The 23208-nt window shown below is 34.5% G+C and overlaps 5 protein-coding genes across 5 annotated transcripts; 2 read left to right on the top strand and 3 right to left on the bottom strand.

The window, feature by feature from the left end:
* Positions 1-4418: 4418 nt before the first annotated feature.
* LOC102579203 (RING finger protein 44-like) lies at positions 4419-4979 on the top strand. The gene has a single exon (XM_006346940.1). It carries the CDS (start codon positions 4419-4421, stop codon positions 4977-4979), a length of 561 nt encoding a protein of 186 aa, XP_006347002.1.
* A 1921-nt stretch (positions 4980-6900) lies between these two features.
* On the bottom strand, positions 6901-8283 carry LOC102578871 (pentatricopeptide repeat-containing protein At1g71420). Its single transcript, XM_006346939.2, has one exon. The coding sequence runs from the start codon at positions 8281-8283 to the stop codon at positions 6901-6903; it is 1383 nt and encodes a 460-aa protein (XP_006347001.2).
* A 1958-nt stretch (positions 8284-10241) lies between these two features.
* On the top strand, positions 10242-18852 carry LOC102590092 (phosphopantetheine adenylyltransferase). The gene is made up of 7 exons (XM_006346894.2): positions 10242-10253; positions 15609-15768; positions 15861-15932; positions 17436-17495; positions 17878-17972; positions 18361-18430; positions 18543-18852. The coding sequence occupies exons 2-7, from the start codon at positions 15649-15651 to the stop codon at positions 18657-18659; spliced, it is 534 nt and encodes a 177-aa protein (XP_006346956.1). The 5' UTR covers positions 10242-10253; positions 15609-15648; the 3' UTR covers positions 18660-18852.
* On the bottom strand, positions 11939-12511 carry LOC102590408 (bifunctional L-3-cyanoalanine synthase/cysteine synthase 2, mitochondrial-like). The gene is made up of 2 exons (XM_015308588.1): positions 12419-12511; positions 11939-12112 (listed from the first exon to the last, which is right to left on the bottom strand). Exons 1-2 carry the CDS (start codon positions 12509-12511, stop codon positions 11939-11941), a joined length of 267 nt encoding a protein of 88 aa, XP_015164074.1.
* A 491-nt stretch (positions 18853-19343) lies between the features above and the next one.
* LOC102578526 (laccase-11-like) lies at positions 19344-21716 on the bottom strand. Its single transcript, XM_006346938.2, has 6 exons — positions 21587-21716; positions 21340-21491; positions 21018-21262; positions 20766-20894; positions 19746-20669; positions 19344-19661 (listed from the first exon to the last, which is right to left on the bottom strand). The coding sequence occupies exons 1-6, from the start codon at positions 21695-21697 to the stop codon at positions 19531-19533; spliced, it is 1692 nt and encodes a 563-aa protein (XP_006347000.1). The 5' UTR covers positions 21698-21716; the 3' UTR covers positions 19344-19530.
* Between the last annotated feature and the right edge of the window lie 1492 nt (positions 21717-23208).

Raw genomic sequence — 23208 nt, 5'->3', positions numbered from 1 at the left:
ACTTTGTCACGACCCTGTCACCCACACTAACCCTTCGGTGGGAGAACCACTAATACTAATTAGCTAACTAACGAACCAAACAACTAAGACATTTAAAGATGCAAAAGCAGGTTTAAATGCTAAGGAAAAGATAGAGAGTTCCCATAAACTCCAACAAAAGTCTAACAACCAAACTAACATTGCAGAAATAACGCCTAAAACATGAAAGTCAATGTACCAAAACATCTAAAGTTCAACCATAAGTCTAAACAAGAAGGGTGCAACCCCAAAATAAACATAAGACTAACTAAAGTACTAGTCTAAGTCCGAAATGTGGACGTAGACAGAAAAGAGAACTCATGGCAACCCGGAAGAACTGACTCACCCTTGAATTTGAACGATCACTGATCTTCTAAGCGAGGCATGTCAATAGCCGCCGGAAGATACCCTGTACTCAACAAAGAAAGAGCAAGTGCAGCTGGTAGGATCACGCGGCTATCCCAATAAGTGCAACATACATAAGTCATTACAACACAATAATAACATGCATACACCAAACATATACAATATCAATATCATTTACGAACAACGAACAGTTTCACAATTCTCAAATATCACAGTTATGTCCAATCAATGGTCCTATCATGGAACCCACACCTAAACTGTTAGCGTACCGGTACGTGGTACCCGATCCAATATTTATGCTGAAATGTGGCAACTGATCTCATGTTTATGCCGGAACATGGAAACCGATCCAAGTTAGTGTGTCAGAATGCAATACCCGATCCATTCAACAAGCCACAATCACAATAACAAAGTACATTCTCATAATCATACAATCAAGTCATGATTCATGACATTCATCATTCATCTATCCTTATTTACAATTAGTGTGATCAATAATGCAACATTCACATACATACACGTATTATAATGAAGCAAGAACAAACATGCATCACACCACATGAAATCACAACCATCACCTACCTCAAACAAAGCTTGAATCCCTTAAGAAACTTGATTCTTCCCCTTTTCCCGGATTCGTTCCGCTTGTTCTTGGTCTACAAATAATTAATATAACACGGGAATCAATAAATAATAACTAATTACCCGAATTACCAACAATCCTATCAACCCTAGATCAAACCCATGATCCCAATATCCAAATTAGGGATTTTTTCACCATAATTTCCAGATCAAAACCCTTTCACATCGATAATTATACATTAAATTATGTTCTACGGATCGAAAATGGATTCGAGAAGTTAAAACCTTACCTTTAGCCTTAAGAATGGTGAAAAACAGTCAAGAAAGCACCTGGGGTCGTCTCCTAACTCTCAAAGTCGAAAAGTGCAGAATAAAACATTTTTGGGGTTTATTTCCGATTTAATTCGCGACTGTCCTGCCACAACGGTACTCACCCCGCTGCAGCAGCCCCGCCCTGGCGGAAAAATCCCGCCTTAGTGGCTTGCACGGAACCATTGAACAACTGTAATAATTTCAATACCCCAATTTCACAACACACCTTCGACCAACGACACTCAAAAACTACCCGTTCACACCAAGATCAATTTTGGGAGTTCTATTCACCCGAATTCAATTCCGTAAAGTCGTACGGGTCCCTTAATGTCTTAGCTATCTACTCATGTGATCAAAATCAAAATTAAACCACCCAATTGTTACAAGATTTTCCTAGACCTTACTTACTCCGATTTCGTCCAAATCTGGACTAGATTGAGAAATCCCAAGTTACTACGAAAAAGTTTTTTGGCCCAAATTTTTTTTCCCCGTTGACTTTTCTATAACGACGGAAACCGGTCGTTACAGTTAGTGGCATATTTCTCGAATTAAGATGATTTGTTGGACTTGATTTTCATAATTCGAGGGTCATTAGTGGCGTATTTCTCAAACTAGGATGATTTGGACTTGATCTTCATAATTTGAAGGTCGTTAGTGGCATATTTCTCGAATTAAGATGATTTGAATTTGATCTCTTGATATAAATTCCATGAATTTTGTGAAATATTTGAGATGTCTTTATTTCAAGGGAATATAGTACCCTTTATATAGGTATGAACTAGGGTTTAGGGTTGAGTAGCCTCCAAGAATTTTTATTTGAATTGAATATACCTTGTAAAGTCCAACTCGAATTAAAACGTCTTGTAGAGTCTACAAAATTTCAATGTCTACAATAGTCTTTATGTATCATTTCATAATTTATGTTATATTACTTTAATAAATCAATATTTGGATAAACTGTATTATTTGTCGTTATTGTATAATAACACATATTAATAATTTAAATAATAATTTTTTTATTTAGAAAGAAGTAGCTTACAAGGTAAATATGATTTAGCATATTAATATGTCCTTTCACGACATAAACTACAATAATATATCAAATAAATATGAAATTTTCACCTCATAAAAGTTACCATTATACTCTATTAGAATGTGAGACTTGCACATTTATCTAATATAGAACATGTTTGGATTGTGATTTGAGCTGTCAGCGCCACTGATATCTGAATTTGTTAAAGGAATATATTGATCAATTTACATTTCTACTGCTTGACACTGATCATTTTCATTATAACTTAATAATTTACGATATTTATTTTATATGATTTCATTATTATTATTTGTTAAATATTTTAATGTCATCATTTATCTCATAATTTATGTTATTTTCTTAAGAAACATCTAGATAGTTGTATTTTGGTTGGACTAAAGAAATATTTGAAGCACAAGTTAATTATATGTTTGTATGAATACTTTACTAGAAAAATTTGAAAATCTAAAAAAATCCGAGGTTTATTAGTTTGGTTTGATTTATAAATTTTAAAATTCGACACAAATAGTTTGATTTGATATTTGAAAAACCCAAACCAATCCGAAAAAAATTGAGGTTGAAAAATTCAGAAAAACCCGAATTTGATTAGTTTGATTTGATTTATAAATTGAATGCTCAAACAAACCTGGTCATATACACTTGTAAATGAAAGGATACTTATAAAATTAAGTGAATTCTGATTTTTAATGTAATTCAACAACTTCTTTAGTTATACATATTCAACTTTCGGAGTCAAAAGGACAATAAAATTAATCAAAATTTTCAAAAGGACAAAAATGCAATCCCCAGTCCCTTTCATTTGACGATGTGAACGGAACGGCGTTAACAGATGAAGGAAGACACATGATATCACGTGCCTAATAAGACACATGACGACTTGTGCCTTACAAAGCACATGACATCATATCGTTGTCAAATGAAAGGCATTGGACCCTGCATTTTTGCCTTTTTGATTTCATCTTCAATTTGTTTGTCTTTTTGAAATTTTGATCAATTTTATTATTTTTTTGGCACTGAACTCCTATTTTTTTGTCTTTCGATTGCATGACCCGAGATTCTATACTCTTTTCTCACTCTATCTCAAAATCTCAATAATATCAGGCAGAAGTGTGAAAACAAATTGAACGTTGACTCTAGATATAAAATGAATGCACAATATCTCCTTTTATTTTTCTTTTCTTTAATAATTAGCTACAAATATGGTAAAATTCAAAATAGGAACTGAACACAACTCCATCAAAATAATTAGCATTTTTATTTCTAGCATGTGAAGTTTTGGTGTCGTTTGTTATAAAAAAAATTATTTTTCCCATTGTATCATTTATTTGTAGAAAAATTCCGTCTCATCAATACAGAATATCATGTTTATCCAATTATGCTGGGAGAGTTGCAGTTTATTGTTCTTACATCTTTTTATTTATTTTAATTTTATTTAGATTATCTTTAGAAAAAAAATTGAGAAGTTGACCAATATTGGAAAAAAACGTTTATTTTCATTCTTTTATTTATATTTCTATAAGAACTAATTTATACAAAATATCACATAAACAAAATTAAATATATATATCTTTTCTTTAAACTTGTGTATAATTTATTTTTATTTGAATATTACCTTTTGTTTCGATAGGTAATTTAATGTTTTTGAAAGTGTAAGTGTCAAGATCCTTATTTGCAAATTAGGGTGAAGTTGATATGTGATTATTCTTTAAAAAAAGAAAAGAAAAAAAAAGAGTCAAATGTAATTAGAAACTTGGGGGGAAAGCAAGAATTTTTTTTAAAAAAAATTATATAAACGATTTCCCAATTCCCTATTGGAATCAAATTCCTATAAATATTTTTTCCTATTAATTTCCTATTTTATACTTTCTTTCTTATTAATTAAAACCTGGAAAAAAACAAATTGGGGAGCCAGAAAAGGAAAAAAGAAACATTATAGGAAACTATTTCTCAATTTCCGTTTGGAATCAAATTCCTATAACTATTTTTTTTCCTATAAATGCATTAACATTAACAATAATTTCCCATTCTAAACTTTCTTTTTTTTCTCGTAATCTAACAAAAATCAGTCATTTTTATGTCAAGAAACATGTCTCAACATGATCAAGCTCCCTGGTTTTATAATGTTTCTCTGTTGAATCAACTAGAACAACTGCCTCATATTGATTGTAGTTTCTTGCCTCGTTTGTTGGAGGATTCAAATCTTGGTGATATTGTTCATGAAGTTGAAGAAGAAGAATTTATATTTATAGAAGCAGGGGAGAATGTTGAAGTTGAAAATATGGAAACAGCAATGGAGTATGAAGAAGAAGAAGAGGGGGAAGAACAGGATATTATTGAGATTGCGTATTTCGAAGACGAAGAAGAAGAAGAGGTGGTGGAAGATCAATTTGCTGATGATGAGGAACAAGAAGCATGTGCTATCTGCTTGCTTGAATATAAAGATAAATATGCAATTGCCACACTTCAATGTGGCCATAAATTTCATGCTGAATGCATCAACAAGTGGTTGCAGAGGAAAGATACATGTCCTTTTTGTAGAGCTTCAGTTTATCCCACAACACAAGTGGTTGCAGATACGGGTGTGCATTCGATTTTTCGGTTTGATTTTACACTATTCGGTTTGAATTTTCGGTTTTTGGTTTTGTAAAAGTGTAACCCAATCCGATCCAAAATAAATTTGGTTTGATTTGGTTTGGTTATCCGGTTTAATCCGAATAGTGCACACCCCTAGTTGCAGAGGAAAGATACATGTCCTTTTTGTAGAGCTTCAGTCTACCCCACCACACATGAATGCCTACATTATTCTTAATCTTAACAGTTCAATTAGAGTAGTGATTAGTGTTATTATTTCTGTAATGATTCACATTGAAATAACAATTCACTTTTACTCTATTGTAGTTTTTAGCCATGCAATCTGTGTTTAATGACATCTATAACACATATAATTGAGTTCTGTGGTACATTTTTTGACCATGAACCTGTTTATTCTATAACATAATTTCATAGCTACTGATGTAAACCAAATCGCCCTTTGAAAAAGAAGGGAAGTACTAAGCCAAGCAGTCAATACCCTTGTATGTGAAAAATTAACTCAAACAGAGAGAGTGTGCACGCTATTATCTTCTGTAAAACATGCGAAATTGAAAATATTCATCAGTTCACAATTAATCAAACAATCAATTACAAGGCAGGATAAAATGTGTTCATAGTTTAATACATGTAGCGATTCAGAATCTTTTCGAAACAAATATACCCTATATTGGAGGTCCATAAGCCAGCTAATACTATAAATCATTGACCAATGTAAGCAAAATACAGAAACAAGGATAACAAATGCTGTGAAATCATTTGGATATTCAATCTTGGGTGCTGCACTCAATTCAACAATGCCTAGTTATTTTAAAAAAATAGTATCTGTGCTAGAAAGCCATAGAGAGGAAATGAATCAATATTACCAGAATTTATCATAGTCCTTGCCGTTTCAAGTGTGCACAATCCGGACATGAAGTGTGCCTCTTTTATGCATTTTGTATAGTCACAAGTTTTTCCTTGTTTCTGCATTTTGTATGTCATGCTACTTTCCGGGAGTTTCATTGGGCGCTTCTTCACTTTTGTATCTTTCAAACCTGTTTTTGAAAATGCTTTTCTTGAGACGAAGGTCTATCAGGAACGGCCTCTCTACCTCGCACTAGGTGGCGGTAAGGTCTTCTCTTACTTAGATGGAGAAATAAGTAAGCAAGACTTCCTAACCTGCTTTTCTTTTCTTAAAAAATCGCGAATTACACCAAATTTTGCCTTCAACCAAGCCTTCTCCACACCTTGCTTTGGATTCATTGATTCCCTTTCTTTGAGGGACGGCAGCTGATTTGCCACATCTAAGCTCTTTCGTTGAGATGTTGGTCCATGTTCTCGATTCAGATTCAACTACGGAGGATTGGTCTTGCGTACACTCTACCCTCCTCAGACCTCACTTGTGGGATCACACTAGGTATAATATTGTTCTTGTGATAATGTAACCAATATGTTTCAGTTCTTTCACAAAGAACTCCATATTAGTGTATATCTCTCCTGTCCGGATGTTGCAGGCCTCCGGAAGCAAACTCATGCACCAAAACCCCAACGGCTCAATCCAGGCTGCTTTGTAACACCAATCCCTCTCATTTGCTTCCTAAGAATTAAGATGATCCGTTTCATTGGGCTGAGCAGTATACATTTCACATGAGTACATATCCTCATGACTTTTCTGGATCAAACTCCTTCAACCAAGATCTGTCCAACTCAATCCAGGCTGCTTTGTAACACCAATCCCTCTCATTTGCTTCCTAAGAATTAAGATGATCCGTTTCATTGGGCTGAGCAGTATACATTTCACATGAGTACATATCCTCATGACTTTTCTGGATCAAACTCCTTCAACCAAGATCTGTCCAACTCAATGCAGGCTGCTTTGTAACACCAAGCCCTCTCATTTGATTCCTAAGATGACCTGTTTCATCGCAGCTATGGGCTGAGCAGTATACATTTCACATGAGTACATATCCTCATGACTTTTCTGGATCAAAACTCCTTCAACCAAGATCTGTCCAACTCAATCCAGGCTGCTTTGTAACACCAAGCCCTCTCATTTGCTTCCTAAGATGACCTGCTTCATTGAAGCTATGGTTTGAGCAGTATACATTAGACATGAGTACATATCCTAATGAATTTTCTGGATCTAACTCCTTCAGCTGAGATGCAGCTATTTGGGCGAGCCCAGATTCACGATGTTTGCGGCATGCTCCAAGAAATGCACTCCACACCACATAATCTGGTTGCATGGGCATTTCTTTTATTATTTTCTCCGCCTGAAAAATATGACCTGCTCGGCCAACAATATCAACTATACATGCATAATGCTCAAGTTGAGGAACAATACCGTGTTTTGCAAACATAGCATCAAAAATTTGAATCCCTTCTTGCACCATTCCAGCATGGCTGCAAGCTGAAAGCAGAGCAACAAAAGTGGCTGCATCAGGTTTCACATCCATTTTACCGTAAAGTCCCAATGCTTCATTTGCTTTGCCATGCAATGCATAAGCCTTCAACATGGAATTCCATGTCACTATATCTCTGTACCTCATCTCCTCAAAAACCTGACTGGCCCGAGATATTGAGCCACACCTTGCATATGCATGAATTAATGCATTTCCAAGCACTAGAGCATCCACAAAACCAGATTTAATCACTTTACAGTGCACCATCAAGGCATTTCTATCTGTCAAGAGTCCCGCACAAGCTTTCAGTGCAATAGAAAAAGCATAACTATCTAAACTTAACCCCTCTCGGAGCAACTGACCAAAAAGGAGAATAGCTTTCTCAGGATCCCTTTCTGAAAACGCCACAATTATTTCAGTCCACAACATGAGATCTTGACATCCATTTGTTTCCAGAAACAATTTGTAACAATCACTAACCTCTCCCTGGAGAATCGAATAAGCTTTCACCAAAGCAGTCACAATCCCAACATCTAGTATAAGCCCGGTTTTCACACTAACACAATGCAATTGAAAGCAACTTCGAAGACCCCAGGAAAAATCAATTTCATCCCGTCCTAATAGAGAAGAAAGTACACTAACAAGAGTAGCTCGATCAAACCCCAAACAACTATCACGATGCATCAAGGAGAAAAATCTCATAGCCTTATCACCTTGTCCACATATTTGAAACAACGCTATCATTGTATTCCACGAAACAATATTCCGAAACTCCATATCATTAAAAACCTTCCAAGCCTCCGTACTTCCACTATTCCTCGAGTACATTGCAATCAAAGCATTACACACATAAACACACGTATCAAAACCTGTTTTCATTACAAGCGCGTGTACTTGCCTACCACGCGATGTACTGGTATCACAAACAGATAGAACACTAGCATAAGCAAAATCATTAGGGGTATAATGAGTTAACATTTTGGTAAATAAGCGAAAACATTGATCAGTGTTTCCATATTGAGCGTAGGCGGAAATAAGACAAGTCCAGGAAACAATGTTTCTGTGGAGCATTTGATCAAACAGGTGGTGTGCATATTCTAGATCACCACATTTAGCATACATGTTAAGGAGATGATTGATGGTGTAGAGTTGTTGTTGATGTGGTGGGATTTGGTGATGGGAAAGTGTGTAGTGGTGGTGGAGTTTTTGGCCAATGTCGAGACGATGAAGGCAGGCGCAGGCGTGGAAGAGTGTGGCGTATGTTTGTGAAGAATGTGGATTGTTATTTGTATTGGAGAAATGAGAATGGATGAGTTGTTGTAGGTGGTGGTGTGTGGGTTGCACCTGCAGCTTTTGGAGGGAGGAATTCAATTCATAAATGGCGGGAGTTGTGAATAATCGAAGGAAGGAGGAGTCCATAGTTGTGATTCGTTTAAGACGTAGCATTATTCCTTCGGAACGAAATGTGAACAAATGGATGAAAGCAAGGGCGTAAAATATGAAAGCCAGAAAAATTGGTATCTTGTCAAATTAATTGAGTTGACCCGAACATTAGAATCATCAAATAAAATAACAAAAAAAGAAGAAAAACCTAGAGACTTTGTTGAGCTATTTCTTACTATATTTTCGTATTTTCATGAGCACAACCTAAGAATCACCAGGCAACTCTTTGATTTTATAGGGATTGGGGGCACAAAACCATGTATGCAAGAACAAGTAAGGGATTGCATCATAAAAATGTTATGCAAATAGTGCCCAAAAAAAAGGATGAAACTTGCTAAATTTTGAATACCTCGAGGATGTTTATAGTTTAAGGGTGTGTAGTAAAGCTTGGATATAGTTCAAGATATTTTTATTCAAAAATCTAATAGACTATAATTGGGTTAATTTTGGTTGGTAAAATGATCGAATGATTATTCTCCTGAATTTTTTCTTTTAAATGAGATTAAAAAATCTCAACTCAATTCTATAACTAATGATTTGAGTTGGATCGGTCCAACAATCAACATGCCAAACCTATACTTATGGCTCTATTGTTGACTAAATTTCTTGACCATTAAGTATATAACACGAGTATGATTTATTATAGTTAGAAAAAAATATAATATGTAAGTTACATTTTAAAAAAAATATTAATGCAAGTCAATTTGGTTTTTATGCTCTAAACTATACTACCTATTTTATATCAATAATATAGCTCTATGCAATACCAGTTGACTGGTCTAAAAAGATTAAAAATATGGAATGAGCATTATATCTTACTTCACATTCTATTGTTTTGTTGGTAAAATAAGATTGTGTTACTAATTTCAACGAATTTGGTATTAGTAGATATGTTGCCACTTTTGTGTTAGTGTTGTGAAAATGACCTTTGATGACAAGGACATTGCCCATACGTCATGCAATTTGCAAAAGGAGAGATAAATTATACGATGAGCTCAATTGAGAAAACATACAAAAAAATTTGAATCTTAATCTTTTATTTAAGAGATCACCTGCTCAATCAACTTGATCATCATAATATCACTGTGTATTGTGATCACTCCATAATGTCCTCAATGCTAATGTCTACATTCAATGTATCTACAAAAAAAGTTGGTGGATCTGTCCACATGGGCCACCAAAATTAGTTGGTCGTTTTCATCTAATGCCTTACTTCTCATGTTGGTGGATTTGTGATCTGTCCACGTAAACTACTCATGAATTGTTTTTATTCTTTGTAATTTTTCTATTGAAAATATAAGCACGATAACTAAAATGAACCGAAGGGAGTAGTTATTAGTCTTGTAAATCAAAATTGATAATACTGCCTTAGTGTATCTTTATAGATTTTTCATGCTTCTCGAGGAAAAAAATAATTGATCGTCTTAAATTTTGGAGTAATGTGTCAAAAATGATAGTTTGGGGACTAATTGACCAATTTGCAAAACAGTAGAAAAGCTTCAAATCTCATCATCATCATTCTAAATAGGCCAAACACATATGCAGATTTTGACACTCCAACTCAACTTTGTTTTCAACTCCAATTTTTATGTTTCATTTTGGCACTTCTAAGTGATGTGGCAGAGAGTGTGCATCACAAGTTCTCTAAAAGAGTGAAAGGCAAAAAAAAAAGTATTTTTTAAAAAATAATAAAAGATTACCCTTCAACTCTATTTCTTTTATGTACCATTTAAAACAAAATACTAATTTTATGATTTCTTTATTTCTATATATGTTATTCAACTGCAATTTTGCATTTTAAAAATCGACGATCATCCGTTAATTATTGTAAAAATTAAAACTGACGGATTATCATTGTTTTTTTTATAAAAAAGTAACAATTCTTTTTAAGAGTTTTCCTATATTTTTGCGTGAAAAATAACCGACAAAAGTGCGTCGATTTTCTTTCTTAAAAAAATCAATGACAACCCAACGAAGTCTATTGAGTTTCAACATTTTTTGGTAGTGTTATTAATTAGTAATGAACATGAGTTTTTTTTACTCGTATTTAATTAGTTGAATGAAAAATTAGAAAGCTGATATTTGAGTTAGTCCAAGTAGACTAGATATGAAAAAAATATATATGTGATGCTATTTAAATTAACTAATTGTTTTTAAAAAAAAAATCAACACACTTTCACATATTATTTTTTCACACAATAATGTACAGAAACTCTAAAAAAAAATAAAAAAATTTAAAAAAACAATGTACATCCATTATTTTTTAACACAATAATGGCATGTGAAGTACACACATCTCACTTTGTTGGTTCTTTGGAAAGAAGTGCCAAAATGGAACATAAAAATTGGAGTTGAAGGGTTAAAATGGAACAAGGTTGAGTTGGAGTGCCAAAATAAAATTTAGGGACAAGTTCAAGGGTCTGCATATGTGTTTGGCCTTTTAAATAAGTATGAGTTTCTTCAGACGGCCAAGGGTATTGCGGTCAATGTGACTTTGATCGTCCGGGGTATTTTAGGCATTTCACGTTTTTTTCCCATTCAAAAGACCGGCGTGTGCTGCATCTGCGATACTACTTTGCCGATTTCTTCGTTCTTCTGATACTCAAGCTCTCAGTTTCCTTCTCATACTCCATCTTCACTTGTAATCAGGTGTCTACTTCTTTCGCGGTAATTGTTTTCTCCAATTAATTTCTCTTATTGCACTTGTTTTGTGGGTAAATTTTTAATAGATTCTTACATGAGTATGTTAATGTGACCTTCACATACATATGTACAGACTGATACTCCAACTACTGATTTGGATGATTATTGTTTGGTGCCTCTACTTATTAACTTTCTCATGTATTTTGCTTTGGAAAATCGCTGACCCTAATGGCGTTTTGTTAGTATTATCTTTTGTTACAAACTAATTACAGAATTAGTCCTGTCTTGGAGAAAGTTCTTCTACTAACTGTTGATATGTGTCAACTTCTGCTATTTAGTGATTCCTCAACCCTAAGTTTTTTCCATGAAGAAAAATCGATAATCCTTGCACCACCATCTTCGGATCACCCCACTTGTGGAATTACACTTGATACGTGGTTGTTAGTTGAGGCAATCCTTGATTCTTCGGCGGGAAATTCACTTATTAGATCTATTATAACTTAATCACAAACTTCGTTTCCAAGGGATTGTGTAACTTTGGTTATATTTAGCGAGGAAATCCTTCACTACTTTTCCAGTGTCGATGTTCCTCCATTAGATCCATGCCAAGGATATCTGGCTTGAATCCAACCCCTTTTCCCGTTATCTGATGATGACCTGGTTTTCCACCATTCAGTATATTACTTTCAGTTGGCTCGAATCCATATAAGCACAACGTTAACTATTTTTGACATAGGATTGTTCTCAATTTCTTGACATGGGATTATCTTGGAAGTTTACCGATTCTGTTTCGAGGAATCAAGAGTATTACATTAGAGTATATATTTAACTTGACATTAGGATTTTTGGATTTAAGATGTTGTCCAACATCAGTATTCCCATGAAAAATATGTCAATATTACCTAGAGTTTCTTCCCATATTTCAGGGCATGTTGTGTCAAAATGATCCTGCTTTCGATATGAAGCAATTGAGAATTCTGTAGTAAAACAGAGAATACATTAATTAAGTTAGGTTTCTTAAAATTACCTGAGTGTTTGCAGGGTTGTAGAATTGTTGAAGCATGAAAGCATTAGGTGTAGATTCCAAAAGTTCATAAGCCTTCTTAACAATGCCTGTCATTCCTAGGTTGGATCGATGAGGATTAAATCGGCTCTAAATGCTCTCATTTTCCCTTTCCTCTCTATGCTCGTGTACGAAGGCATTTTCAAAACCATTTTGTAGCCTTTCATTGCTGTCATAAATGCTATACTGATCCCCATATTTCCTGATGTTTGCTCAATCAACATCCTCTAATTATAAATAATAATCAACAAGCATGTCAGAGATCAAAATAATTGTGTGCTCAATCTGTTGCCATTGTTTTGTTTTAATTTCCAGATGTATTAGATTTTAAGACCAAGCTAATCAATTTTCAAATTACACATAAGTAATTACCTGTGAAAATTTCTCCTTCGTTTCAGACTGGTGCAATACCTTTTAGTTTTTTGTTTTCTATCATATGAAGATTATACATTTTTATTCATGTATGAATAGAGGCTTTAGACTGACTGAGTATATAAGTTTATTCTGCATATTTTTTCCATTTACTCATAAGTAGATAATTTTCTTTTGCTAGCTGTTTAATTTACTTTATTGGCCAATTTGCCTTAAAATTATTTGTTTAGTAGCTTTTATATGTCTTTACTTTAGGATAGCCCTCATTTTATCTTATGTTTCTGGTTTTATCTTACGTCTCTGGCTGATGATTGATTCCTTTATATAATTGAGATTTACAAGTGCTAAGTTAGGTATCAGTGCAGTCCTTTAGTGTCGTGTTTTGTATAAAATAGTTGAGGTTTGATATTCGGATAAGCTTAGGTTTAATTGGAATTTGGCCAAGACGGAGTGGACAGTTAATCATCTCCCGTCTCTTTGATCGGAGTTTGAAGTATGGAGAATCAAACAAATTCTCCATGCCATGGACTGTTCTCCAGGCGATTATCAGCATTGTACTACAGAAGAAAGTAGGCCATGAAACATAAGTAAGTGCTAAAAAATTGGTTGATACAAAGAAGGGTCTAAGACCTCAAGATCTTGAGTTAAATCTTTCTAGAAGATTGATAGTCAATATGAACATTTGGAATGTGGCGGTCTTGGATAGTACAACCGGAATGCTGTCAAATGCAAATCTAGAATCCCTTTTTGCAAAAATTATAGTTTGGAGTTACGCTATGAAGTGTTGCTCCAGGAAGGCCATTTAAAGAGGTGTATGCTTCTTTGTCAAGCAAAAACACCTTGCTGCTAGAAAAAGAAATATTTTAGAAGCAAGTTTGTATTAAATGAACTGGAAATGTTAAATCTATAAGACACTTAGATTTAATTTTATACTTCTACTCCCCAGTAGGGGTGTGCACTATTCGTTTAAGTTGGAGTTAACCACTTTTGTCCCTTTTTGGTTATTGCCTTTCATGGTGATTACGTTTATATTTTATGTTTGAATTACATCTATAATAGGTATACTTAAAAGTATTGTGTTTTAAGTTTTACTTATGATTTATATTAGAAAGAATATTTAAGGGATTAAATATTATTACTTTGGTTATATATGTTATTAATTATTGACATAACCGAATAACCAAACCGAAAAAAGCCGAACCGAATAGAGGAAAATCAAACCAAACCAAATTTATTTTGGATCGGATTGGGTTACACTTTTACAAAATCAAAAACCAAAAATTCAAACCGAATAGTGTAAAATCAAACCGAAAAACCGAATGCACACCCCTACTCCCAGTGTCTCAAACTCTTAGTTATGTTGTAAAGTGTCCGTGTTTGCTTCTTAGCTAGATGCATTATGTCAACTCATATGCATGGTTCATTTGATTTGTTACTTTAGTTTCAGAAGTGATTTTTACTGAAGAATAATCTTCATGAGAAATTCTAACGGCTAAACGAAATAGGACACAGGTCCGTGCTTTGCACGGGCACACAATATCTAGTAAATAAATATACGGAAAAGGGCCTAAAATACCCTTGAACTATTAGAAATTGTACAAAATTACCCTCCATCCATCTATTAGCCCTAAAATACCCTTGCTGTCTACCTTTAAGTCCTATATTACCCTTTAGTTTTAACGGTCCCAATTTAAACCCAATTAATAAATTCATTAATGACGTGACAATTTTCTATTGGTCAGATTTTAAATAACCTAAATTAATTTAAAAACCCACCCATTCCCAAATTAGACTCGCCCCAAATTCATTTAACCCATCTTTTATCATCGTCTTCCTCACAGCAAAATGGCAAATCACAGAGCATAAAAGCTACAACCTTTTCTTTTTCTTATTTTCATCCCACCTACATTCTTTGAAAAAGAAATAAAACCTAGATAATTTACATAAAGGAGATTATGATATTTTTTGAGCAAATTTTTGAGTAGAATCTATCTAATGAATCCAAAATAAAGTAATCCAAAAGATTTGGTTTCATTCTCATCAAATATAAGTGGGCAATGGTGATGAGAATTTCGTGTCATTGATTGAATTTGATTTTTTGTTTATTTATGCAATCGTTGCCCAAAAATACAGAATACATACCACTTTCTTAGACTTCCAAAACAAGTAACTAAGATCTGAGCAATGTGCTTAATTAAATAGTTAGAGGTAAACAACAAAACTATATAAAAAATATTGTTATCTGAAAAAGCTAAAACCGAAACTCCCATTTCACAGCATATACAGAGTCTACCATAAATTAGAGTTCCTCCAGACTAGCATAAAAAGAAAATGAAAGAACTCAAAACTTGTTTCAACCTTTTTATGATCAACCAATGTGTGTATCATCACCATGTCTAATAACAGTAACCTTCACAAAATGATCAAGTTATGCATATCTCTTATCAAATATCTCTTTAGATGTTCAAACTCAAGGTCAGGATCCAATTCAGAAAAGCCTGTGAGGAAGATGGGTTTAATGAACTTGGGGCGGGTAGATTTTATTTGGGTCTAATTTGAGAATAAGTAGGTTTTCAATTAGTTTAGATTATTTAAAGCTGGCCAATAGAAAATCATCACGCCATTAATGAATTTATTAATTGGGTTTAAATTGGGACCGTTAAAAATAAAGGTCAATATAGGACCTAAAGGTAGACAACAAGGATATTTTAAGACTAATAGGCGGATGGAGGGTAATTTTATACCATTTTTAATAGTTCTATTTTAGTCCCTTTTCTGATAAATATAAATACAGGCGAGTCAGCCATCATCGGAAGAAGCAGATGGCAGTAATGGAGGAATCAAACCCCAAGTCCACCTTATCCCCACCTAATTCCTACACTTCCGTCGTTCTTGGAGGTACTTTTGATCGTTTACACGAAGGTCACCGACTTTTTCTTAAGGTTTTTCCGATACCCTTTTCCCCTTTAATAATCTCATTCATCAAAAGAAACAATCTTTATTACTAATAAGTGATGTTTTTTTTTTCTGGCAGTCGGCTGCTGAATTGGCGAAGAATCGAATTGTTGTTGGTGTTTGCGATGGTCCAATGTTGACTAAGAAACAGGTAATTATCATGTATATACTCTGTATTTAGTTTGTTGAAATTGAAATATGGAAGCTTTGAATTGCTTGTACAACTTCTTTTACGGTACAAATTGAAGCATAATGGGCCTGCTGGAGACTACATAAACTTGAGAAAGCAAAACAGTGGGCTGGATTGCAGAAGAGAATGAAAAATGACATCTTTTATTTATTCTTTATTTTCCCCCTTTTGCAAATCTAACACGTATAGATAGCGTAAAATTCTTTGACGAAAATTGGAGAGTGGTCTTTTATGTGTGGTTCTGGAAAATTTCACAAATCGATTGGGGAATTTTGGATAGAGCATGATGTAAGATATATGAAAATAGATTACTTGGCTATTTGGGAATCTAAAGAAGATTGGAGATTCTTCATCTCTAAAAATTTTAACTTGGAAATATGACTCAAAATAGATAAGATTATAGTCGGCTCATGTCCTGATGTCCATCTCGGGAGGTTTCTTCCACCTTTTTGGTTTATTGTATTTTCTGGATTTTAAAATTTCATGGTCAGTTCATGCATTCTATGGATATACAGAATTTGACGTATACGAGGAAAATTTCCATACATAAAGAAAAAGGATTAGTCTTGATGACTTCTGAGTTCTAATTAATGATAATAATACTAAAAGTTCTAATAAGCTACTGAGGCAACTGTTGTACCTTCTCTTATGGGGTTTCACATGCTATGTCAGGATAGGGACATATATGTTTATCATGTGTAACTCACTATGCTCATTCTCATTGGCTCTGTTTTCTTGATGCGTTTTTTAATTTCCCACAGTAAAGTGTGGTGTAAGTAGACTCGACATTACTTCCACTGTGAATGCAGTATGTTTCCAGTTTATCACATTTTGATCTCGTACTCCATTGTGTTAGTCGAAGATCTATTGCATATCATGCCAAGTTGTATTTCTCTTTTTCTCTTTGGAATTTTGTAGTCCTTGAATTGTTTTCTTGTTGTTGGGAAACGAGTATCATCTCCCTCCTCCTTTGGTGAGCCCCATTTCAGTTCTGGGCATTCTTCTTATGTATTTAGACTTTTGCCAGTTATTTTGGGTATAGCAGGGATCTTGTACCAGATGAAACTACTTATCAACTTATGATACTTTTGAAGTAAATACGAAAAGATGCTACTGGCTGCAGTACCAAGTTATCCTCTTGATACCATCTTCAATTTTCTTAAATGATATTGCCAGTTAAGAAACAAAAGTATTTCAATAATTTGTTCATTGAATAAGCTACAACTCCTTGTGAAGAAAATGCATGGAATAAGCAAGTGTCAGACATGCAGCCGTACTTGATTTTTCCGATTAGGACGGTTTTTGAGTTTGAAGTATTATATTCTCTTACGTTTTCAGATGAGTCCAATCCTCTTACTCTATCAATGTTAAGTTTCGATGTTCAACTCCATTTGTGACTTTTTGTTCTCTTCCTTCCATCTTATCCTTTTATGCAGTGCTTACGTATTTGTCTTCCTTTGGCAGTATGCTGATCTGATAGAGCCAATTGAGCTGAGAATGAAACATGTTGAAGATTACATCAAGGTACTTTGAAGCTCAAAATTTTATGTTCATGTATTCATCTATCAACTGGTTTGGCAAGTATAATTTGATCTTGAATGTCATAGGAAGAGCCTTCTATACTGGTCCAGCTGAGATTGTGGGTTTGAATGGAGTATGTCCAATCTTTTTCTGTTTCGATGTGAATCTTGCCTAGAGCAACAAATGTTTTTTCTTTCTAAAAGGCTTTGGTTTAGAAAAGTATGCAATAGCTGATGCTTTTACTGTCAGTAGCATACTAAAGTTTGATTCAGAAGCAAATTAGTGCACCATCAAACCCACATCACATCATCCAGCATGCAGAACGCTTTTCCTACTTGTATTGTGATGACAATGACATGTTCCTTGCTGCAAACCGTACATCCAGTCTATAAAACCTGAGCTGATAGTGGAAGTAGAACCAATTGTGGATCCCTATGGTCCGTCAATCGTCGATGAGAATTTGGAGGCCATTGTTGTCAGGTGCGTAAAGAAATCTTTCAATCTCTGCTTCTATTGATTTAGATCTTTTTCTCCTTTTTCGTGCTAAGGTTTAGACATCACTCTCTTATACACAGAGGCTACTATGGGTTGTTGACAGAATTTTACCTAGGCATCTCATCACCAAGTTCTTTCTACAAATTATTGATTTATTGCAGCAATATGAAACTTAAGTTTTGAAATCTTGAATCTTAAAAGCCAAACTCTAGCAGTACTCATTTCGTCATTACCAAATTTAGTGAAGCATATTTTGACGGTAATAGCAAGTTGTAATTTCTCAAAAATACTTCAGTGTTTTTTTTTGTTTAAATGGCTGGTGTATTACTTTAGTGGTTGCTTAAGGTTGCTAATTGAAGTTCTTGTGTGATAGCAAGGAGACATTTCCCGGTGGACTGTCTGTTAATAGGAGGAGGGCTGAAAAGGGACTCTCGCAGCTACAGGTCTGATTCGTGCCTCCAAAGAACAGTGTTCTTTGGGCTACTGTATTCGGCTTTCTATCATTTATATTTTGTTTTGTCCACTATGAAATTGCGTGTTGAAAATGTTGTGCAGATCGAAGTTGTAGATCTTGTCTCTGAAGAATCAAGTGGAGACAAACTGAGTTCTACTGCTTTGAGAAAACTTGAAGCTGAGAAGCTCAGGGACCACAATCCCGAAAGTCAGAGTTAAAACTTTTTCTTGTCTATACGTTCAAAGGAGTTTCACTTTGTTTTATTTCAATTTGCTTTGTTAGGATTAACAAGGACACACTGTAGCCATCATAGATGTGAAATTGTCTTGTAAACTAATAATCTCTTCAGAATCACACTGGAGTTGTTTTCACAGTTACTTGTAAATCTATAAAATGTGTTTAATTGATCCATGCCTACTTGCGTTCTTTCCACTCCTTTTTCTGTTGTACCGAGAGCTAGTTAGAAATGCTGAACAGAAAACTCCTATGCCTAGTTCCTATACTGAACGATAAAATATGTCATTGATCATTATCTTTAGTTATGAAAATTCATAATTCTGACGGGTGTAAAAATACTTTATAGGGGATGTGGATGTTATTCTAAAACGTCTCAAAATTTTGATAATCACAGGAAGATCTTACTCGAGGGTTCGGTTCTTTATCTTATTCAAAAGATGAAAGATATATTGCTTTCTGGTATTATAAGATTAATGTGGTTAACTAGAATTTACAGGATGAACTACTGGATGTGATGTCATGTTAGAAATCTGAATATTGTAGTTTCTTTTCCATCTATGCTTTTATATGTTCATAGAATTCGGATACTACAGTAAGACTTATCAAGTTTCCAGTAGACGATGTAAAGCAATTTAACTCGATAATGCCAGTTCAAGAATAGATGATACAAGAAAACAACCCGTTAAATTACTTGACTGAAATTCCCTTCATTGTTTAGGACATTACCTAAACAAGACTCAAGTGTTTATGGTCCTCAGAGTTGCCTCACTCATTTGTAGCATTACCAGGAATAAAAGTGAATTGTAAACGTGACATGAAATCAATCTGCAGATAAAAGATCGCGTTGTAAAATTAGCATTGTGGAAGATCCTTTGGTGGAGGGAGAACATTGTGATCTGATCCTGGTCCATCTTCCACCACAAATGCTGTTTTAAGTCCCCAGCCAGTGTGCAACTCCAAATGACAGTGGAAAAACCAAACCCCTTCATAGAAAGAAAATTGCAACTACATGTCAGAAGGCATTATGAAAGTTGAAACAACCTTAAACTTAGTAGAAAACTAGGTACCTGGATTATCAGCTCTGAACCGGATAGCAGTCCAACCACCAGTTGGAACACTGACTGTGTTTCTTTCAGGAGGATCGATCAAGTTGTAGTTTGCAGGATCTTTCTTTGGGTCAAAGTTTCCAATGCCAGTTCCAACGACAAAGAAGTTGTAACCGTGGAGATGGAAAGGATGTGATTCTACTGTCAGCAAGTTGGTGTCTTGGATTACTAACTCTACTGTAGAATTGAAGGCAATTTTACCAAGTCTTGTGCCTTGAGTTGTTCTGAGGTTTGCTGTAAGAGGAGCCCCTGTGTAATTGAAAGGAGTAGGAGGTTTGTCGGGGAAATCTGTAGTGTACACACCCTTAATGTTAAAGTAATGAGCTTGAAGAAGTGCAGTTTTTGGCATGACAAAGGATATGTTGTTTAGAGAAGCTGAGAACCGAGTTCCATTTATACAAGTGGGACAAGCATTGATTCCTAGACCGATGGTGTAGAAGAGGTTTCGATCAACTTTTAGTGGAACATTTGCTGGATATTTAGGTGAATTTAGGCTCCTGAGCTTCTTATCATAGCTCAATGCAAATTCTGTGTCATTAGGAGCAGGCAAGTTAGGAAGTTTAGGGATAACAGTTTCTGGGATGCCCTTGTACTGGAATATAGCAGTTGCAGTCTTGTTGTCTACTGGGACCGGAGCGTCCATGAAAGGCCTGGCAGCCATGAAATATCTTCCGGGGATTTGGTTGGCGCGGACCAAAACGTTTGTTGTCTGTCCTGGTGCTATCAGAATGGCTTCTGTGGAAAATGGTTTTGTGTAAACTGCATCAATTTCCACCACTGTTAAAGTATGATTTGCAATGGTGAAAAAGAGCTCATCATTGAGTGCAGCATTGACAATTCTCAACAGGTAACTCTTCCCTTTTTCTACTTCCATGGCAAAGGTATCTGCCAAAGAAATTTGAAACTTACAGTCAGTACCTGGTGCATCGCGCATATAGTATGATATCAAATTGATAAGCTGAAGAAATATCAATCTCTTACATTTCTCGGAACATGGAAAAAGTGGTCCTGGCTTTCCGTTGATTGTATGAGCATCAGACATATTAGGAGGTATACCTAGTGCATTTCCTTGGTTCTCCACTTGTTCAACATCTGCATTCCACCATTCTCCTGCATCATAATGAACAGAAATATTACCATCTCGATTCATGCTTTGGCAGAGGAAATCTTCAGAATAAAGTACATTTCAATGCTTGAAATTTTCTGTATATATTTACGAGTACTAAAACTGACCTAGTACAATTACTTCTTCCCTATCAGGTTGAGGGAAAGGAAAGGGGGTTCCTTGCGATGGAAGTATCACAATGGCGCCATATACAGTTGCCCTTAGCCAAAGAATATGTGCATGCCACCACAAGGTACCTCTTTGTCCTGTTACATTAAAGTCATAGACATAGCTATTTCCTGTCTTGATAGGGCATTGAGTTATATAAGCCGGTCCATCTGCCCAACCATTACGATATTGTTTCAATCCATGCCTGCAATGGTTAACATGTATATACATTTGCTTGAGAACCTGAAATTAAACAGATTTTGAAGAGTTTTAAGTTCTCACCAGTGGATGGACATGTTATATTGAGCATGGTTAGTCACATTTATTTGAACTCTATCTCCTTCTCTAGCGTAGATTGTAGGCCCTGGAAATCTCCCATTAACTGTGACCATTGGCTTTGCATGACACAATCTGCTCACATTTGCCACTTGAATCTACAAAACACAAAAACTTGTACATGATGAATAAAGCCTGAGACAAATACATTAGCTATGAATCAAGGAAAACAGGAACTAGTGTAGGCACTAACGTCAAACTGGTATTTCTTTATGGCAGCCTCAGCAGGTTGACAACTAAACCAAAGAAATCCATAGACAAGGAAGACTAAAAGTTTAACGAAGCTTGTCTGGTTAGCCGCCATTGAGTTGAAACTCTCAAACAACTGTTTGAAAATGGATAAGACATTGATGAAAGTATGGCCTATTTATAGAAGTGAACGTTAATGTTCAGTTTTGTTGAAGGCAGGGTAGGTTGTAACAGAGATTTGGTAGAAAAAGGATTTCAATGGGCAAAACTTGTAAGCAAAATACTGATACTGAAAGAGACATTTTATAAGACCAACCAAATTAATCCACCAGATAGAGCATGGACTTTACCATTTGAGGTAAAGAAGTAATGTTAACTAGTTAGCTTGTATGGTCCTATTGCCAAGAGATGCATGTTAACACTAGCATGTAAAGAGAACAAAGCCTTTTAAGGAACATTTGTCAAAAAAGGTGACTTTCGCGGTCGCCCTCACTGAACCAACTATATATCTAAAGTAAAGATTTTACTTTATGCAAATATTAACAGTTTCTTTATCACCTTTGCACTTAAGCATGCTATTATCATGAATCTTTGGATCCTTTAACAGATCATATTCCGTTAAGGAGTCGTTTAGTTCATGTATTAGTTATGTTTTATGCGATAAATAATAGCATGAGATCATATTGTATACTAAGTACTGTTTTTCTTATACGGACTAACCAAACATTGTATATTTTATGTTGGGATTATTTTTTATTAATACGGTAAATCAAACCACACTTTAGTGTACACCAAGTTATGCAAGAGATGGATTTACTTGTAAGATTTAGTTGCTTTTCTCCTCTTTCATAGTTTTTTTTTTGTTTGGCTTAGGGAAGCCTTAGATTTCACTTATTAATATTTATTTGTTAGGGTATTCCTTTCAGTGAACAACCGTACACAAAAGGAGGGAATAATAATTTATTAAGTTATAGTTATATAAACATTACAAATTTCACGTCTTTAAAGTTATTTTCAACTATCTTATCCTCCATCAAATCGTATTAATCTACTATTATCGAGTGATAAAAAACAAGTTGATGAGATTAGAATAGTTTTTACGTTTGGTATTAACTATAAGAAAGACAGAGGTCACAATTGATAAAATTATTTTGGTTTAATAATTTATTTCCTTAAAAAAAACTATATATTTTTATTAATTATATGCATTCAAAACCACTCATTTTTCCTTTCTAAAGAAATGAAAGTACAGAGTCCTCGAGACACGGCTGCTTATCGGGCAAATAATTTCGCAGTTTGATCGGATATCGGTTTTTAAATTTACTAATCTACTAGTCAATCTATAAGATATCTGTTGGTTCGATAATGAATTAGCACTTATGAGACGGTTATCGGACGGTGTATTGGCTAACCTCTACCTTTTTTTCTCCATGAACGCACCTTTAAAAAATGACTTATTTTCTCTATTTTAAATGCAATTAAATTAAAAAAAATTCTTCTATATTACAAAAAATATAGATTAATAGTAATGTAATAGTTAATAACAGAAAAGTAAATAGGTTTTTAAGTTTTTGGCTTTACGACCTTAAGACTACTAATATATAATTATATATTATGGAAAATATT

Source organism: Solanum tuberosum, unplaced genomic scaffold, assembly GCF_000226075.1.
Source record: "Solanum tuberosum cultivar DM 1-3 516 R44 unplaced genomic scaffold, SolTub_3.0 scf00085, whole genome shotgun sequence".
Taxonomy (NCBI): Eukaryota; Viridiplantae; Streptophyta; class Magnoliopsida; order Solanales; family Solanaceae; genus Solanum; species Solanum tuberosum.
Note: the sequence above shows the minus strand (reverse complement) of the source record. Positions and strands in the feature narration are given on the sequence as shown.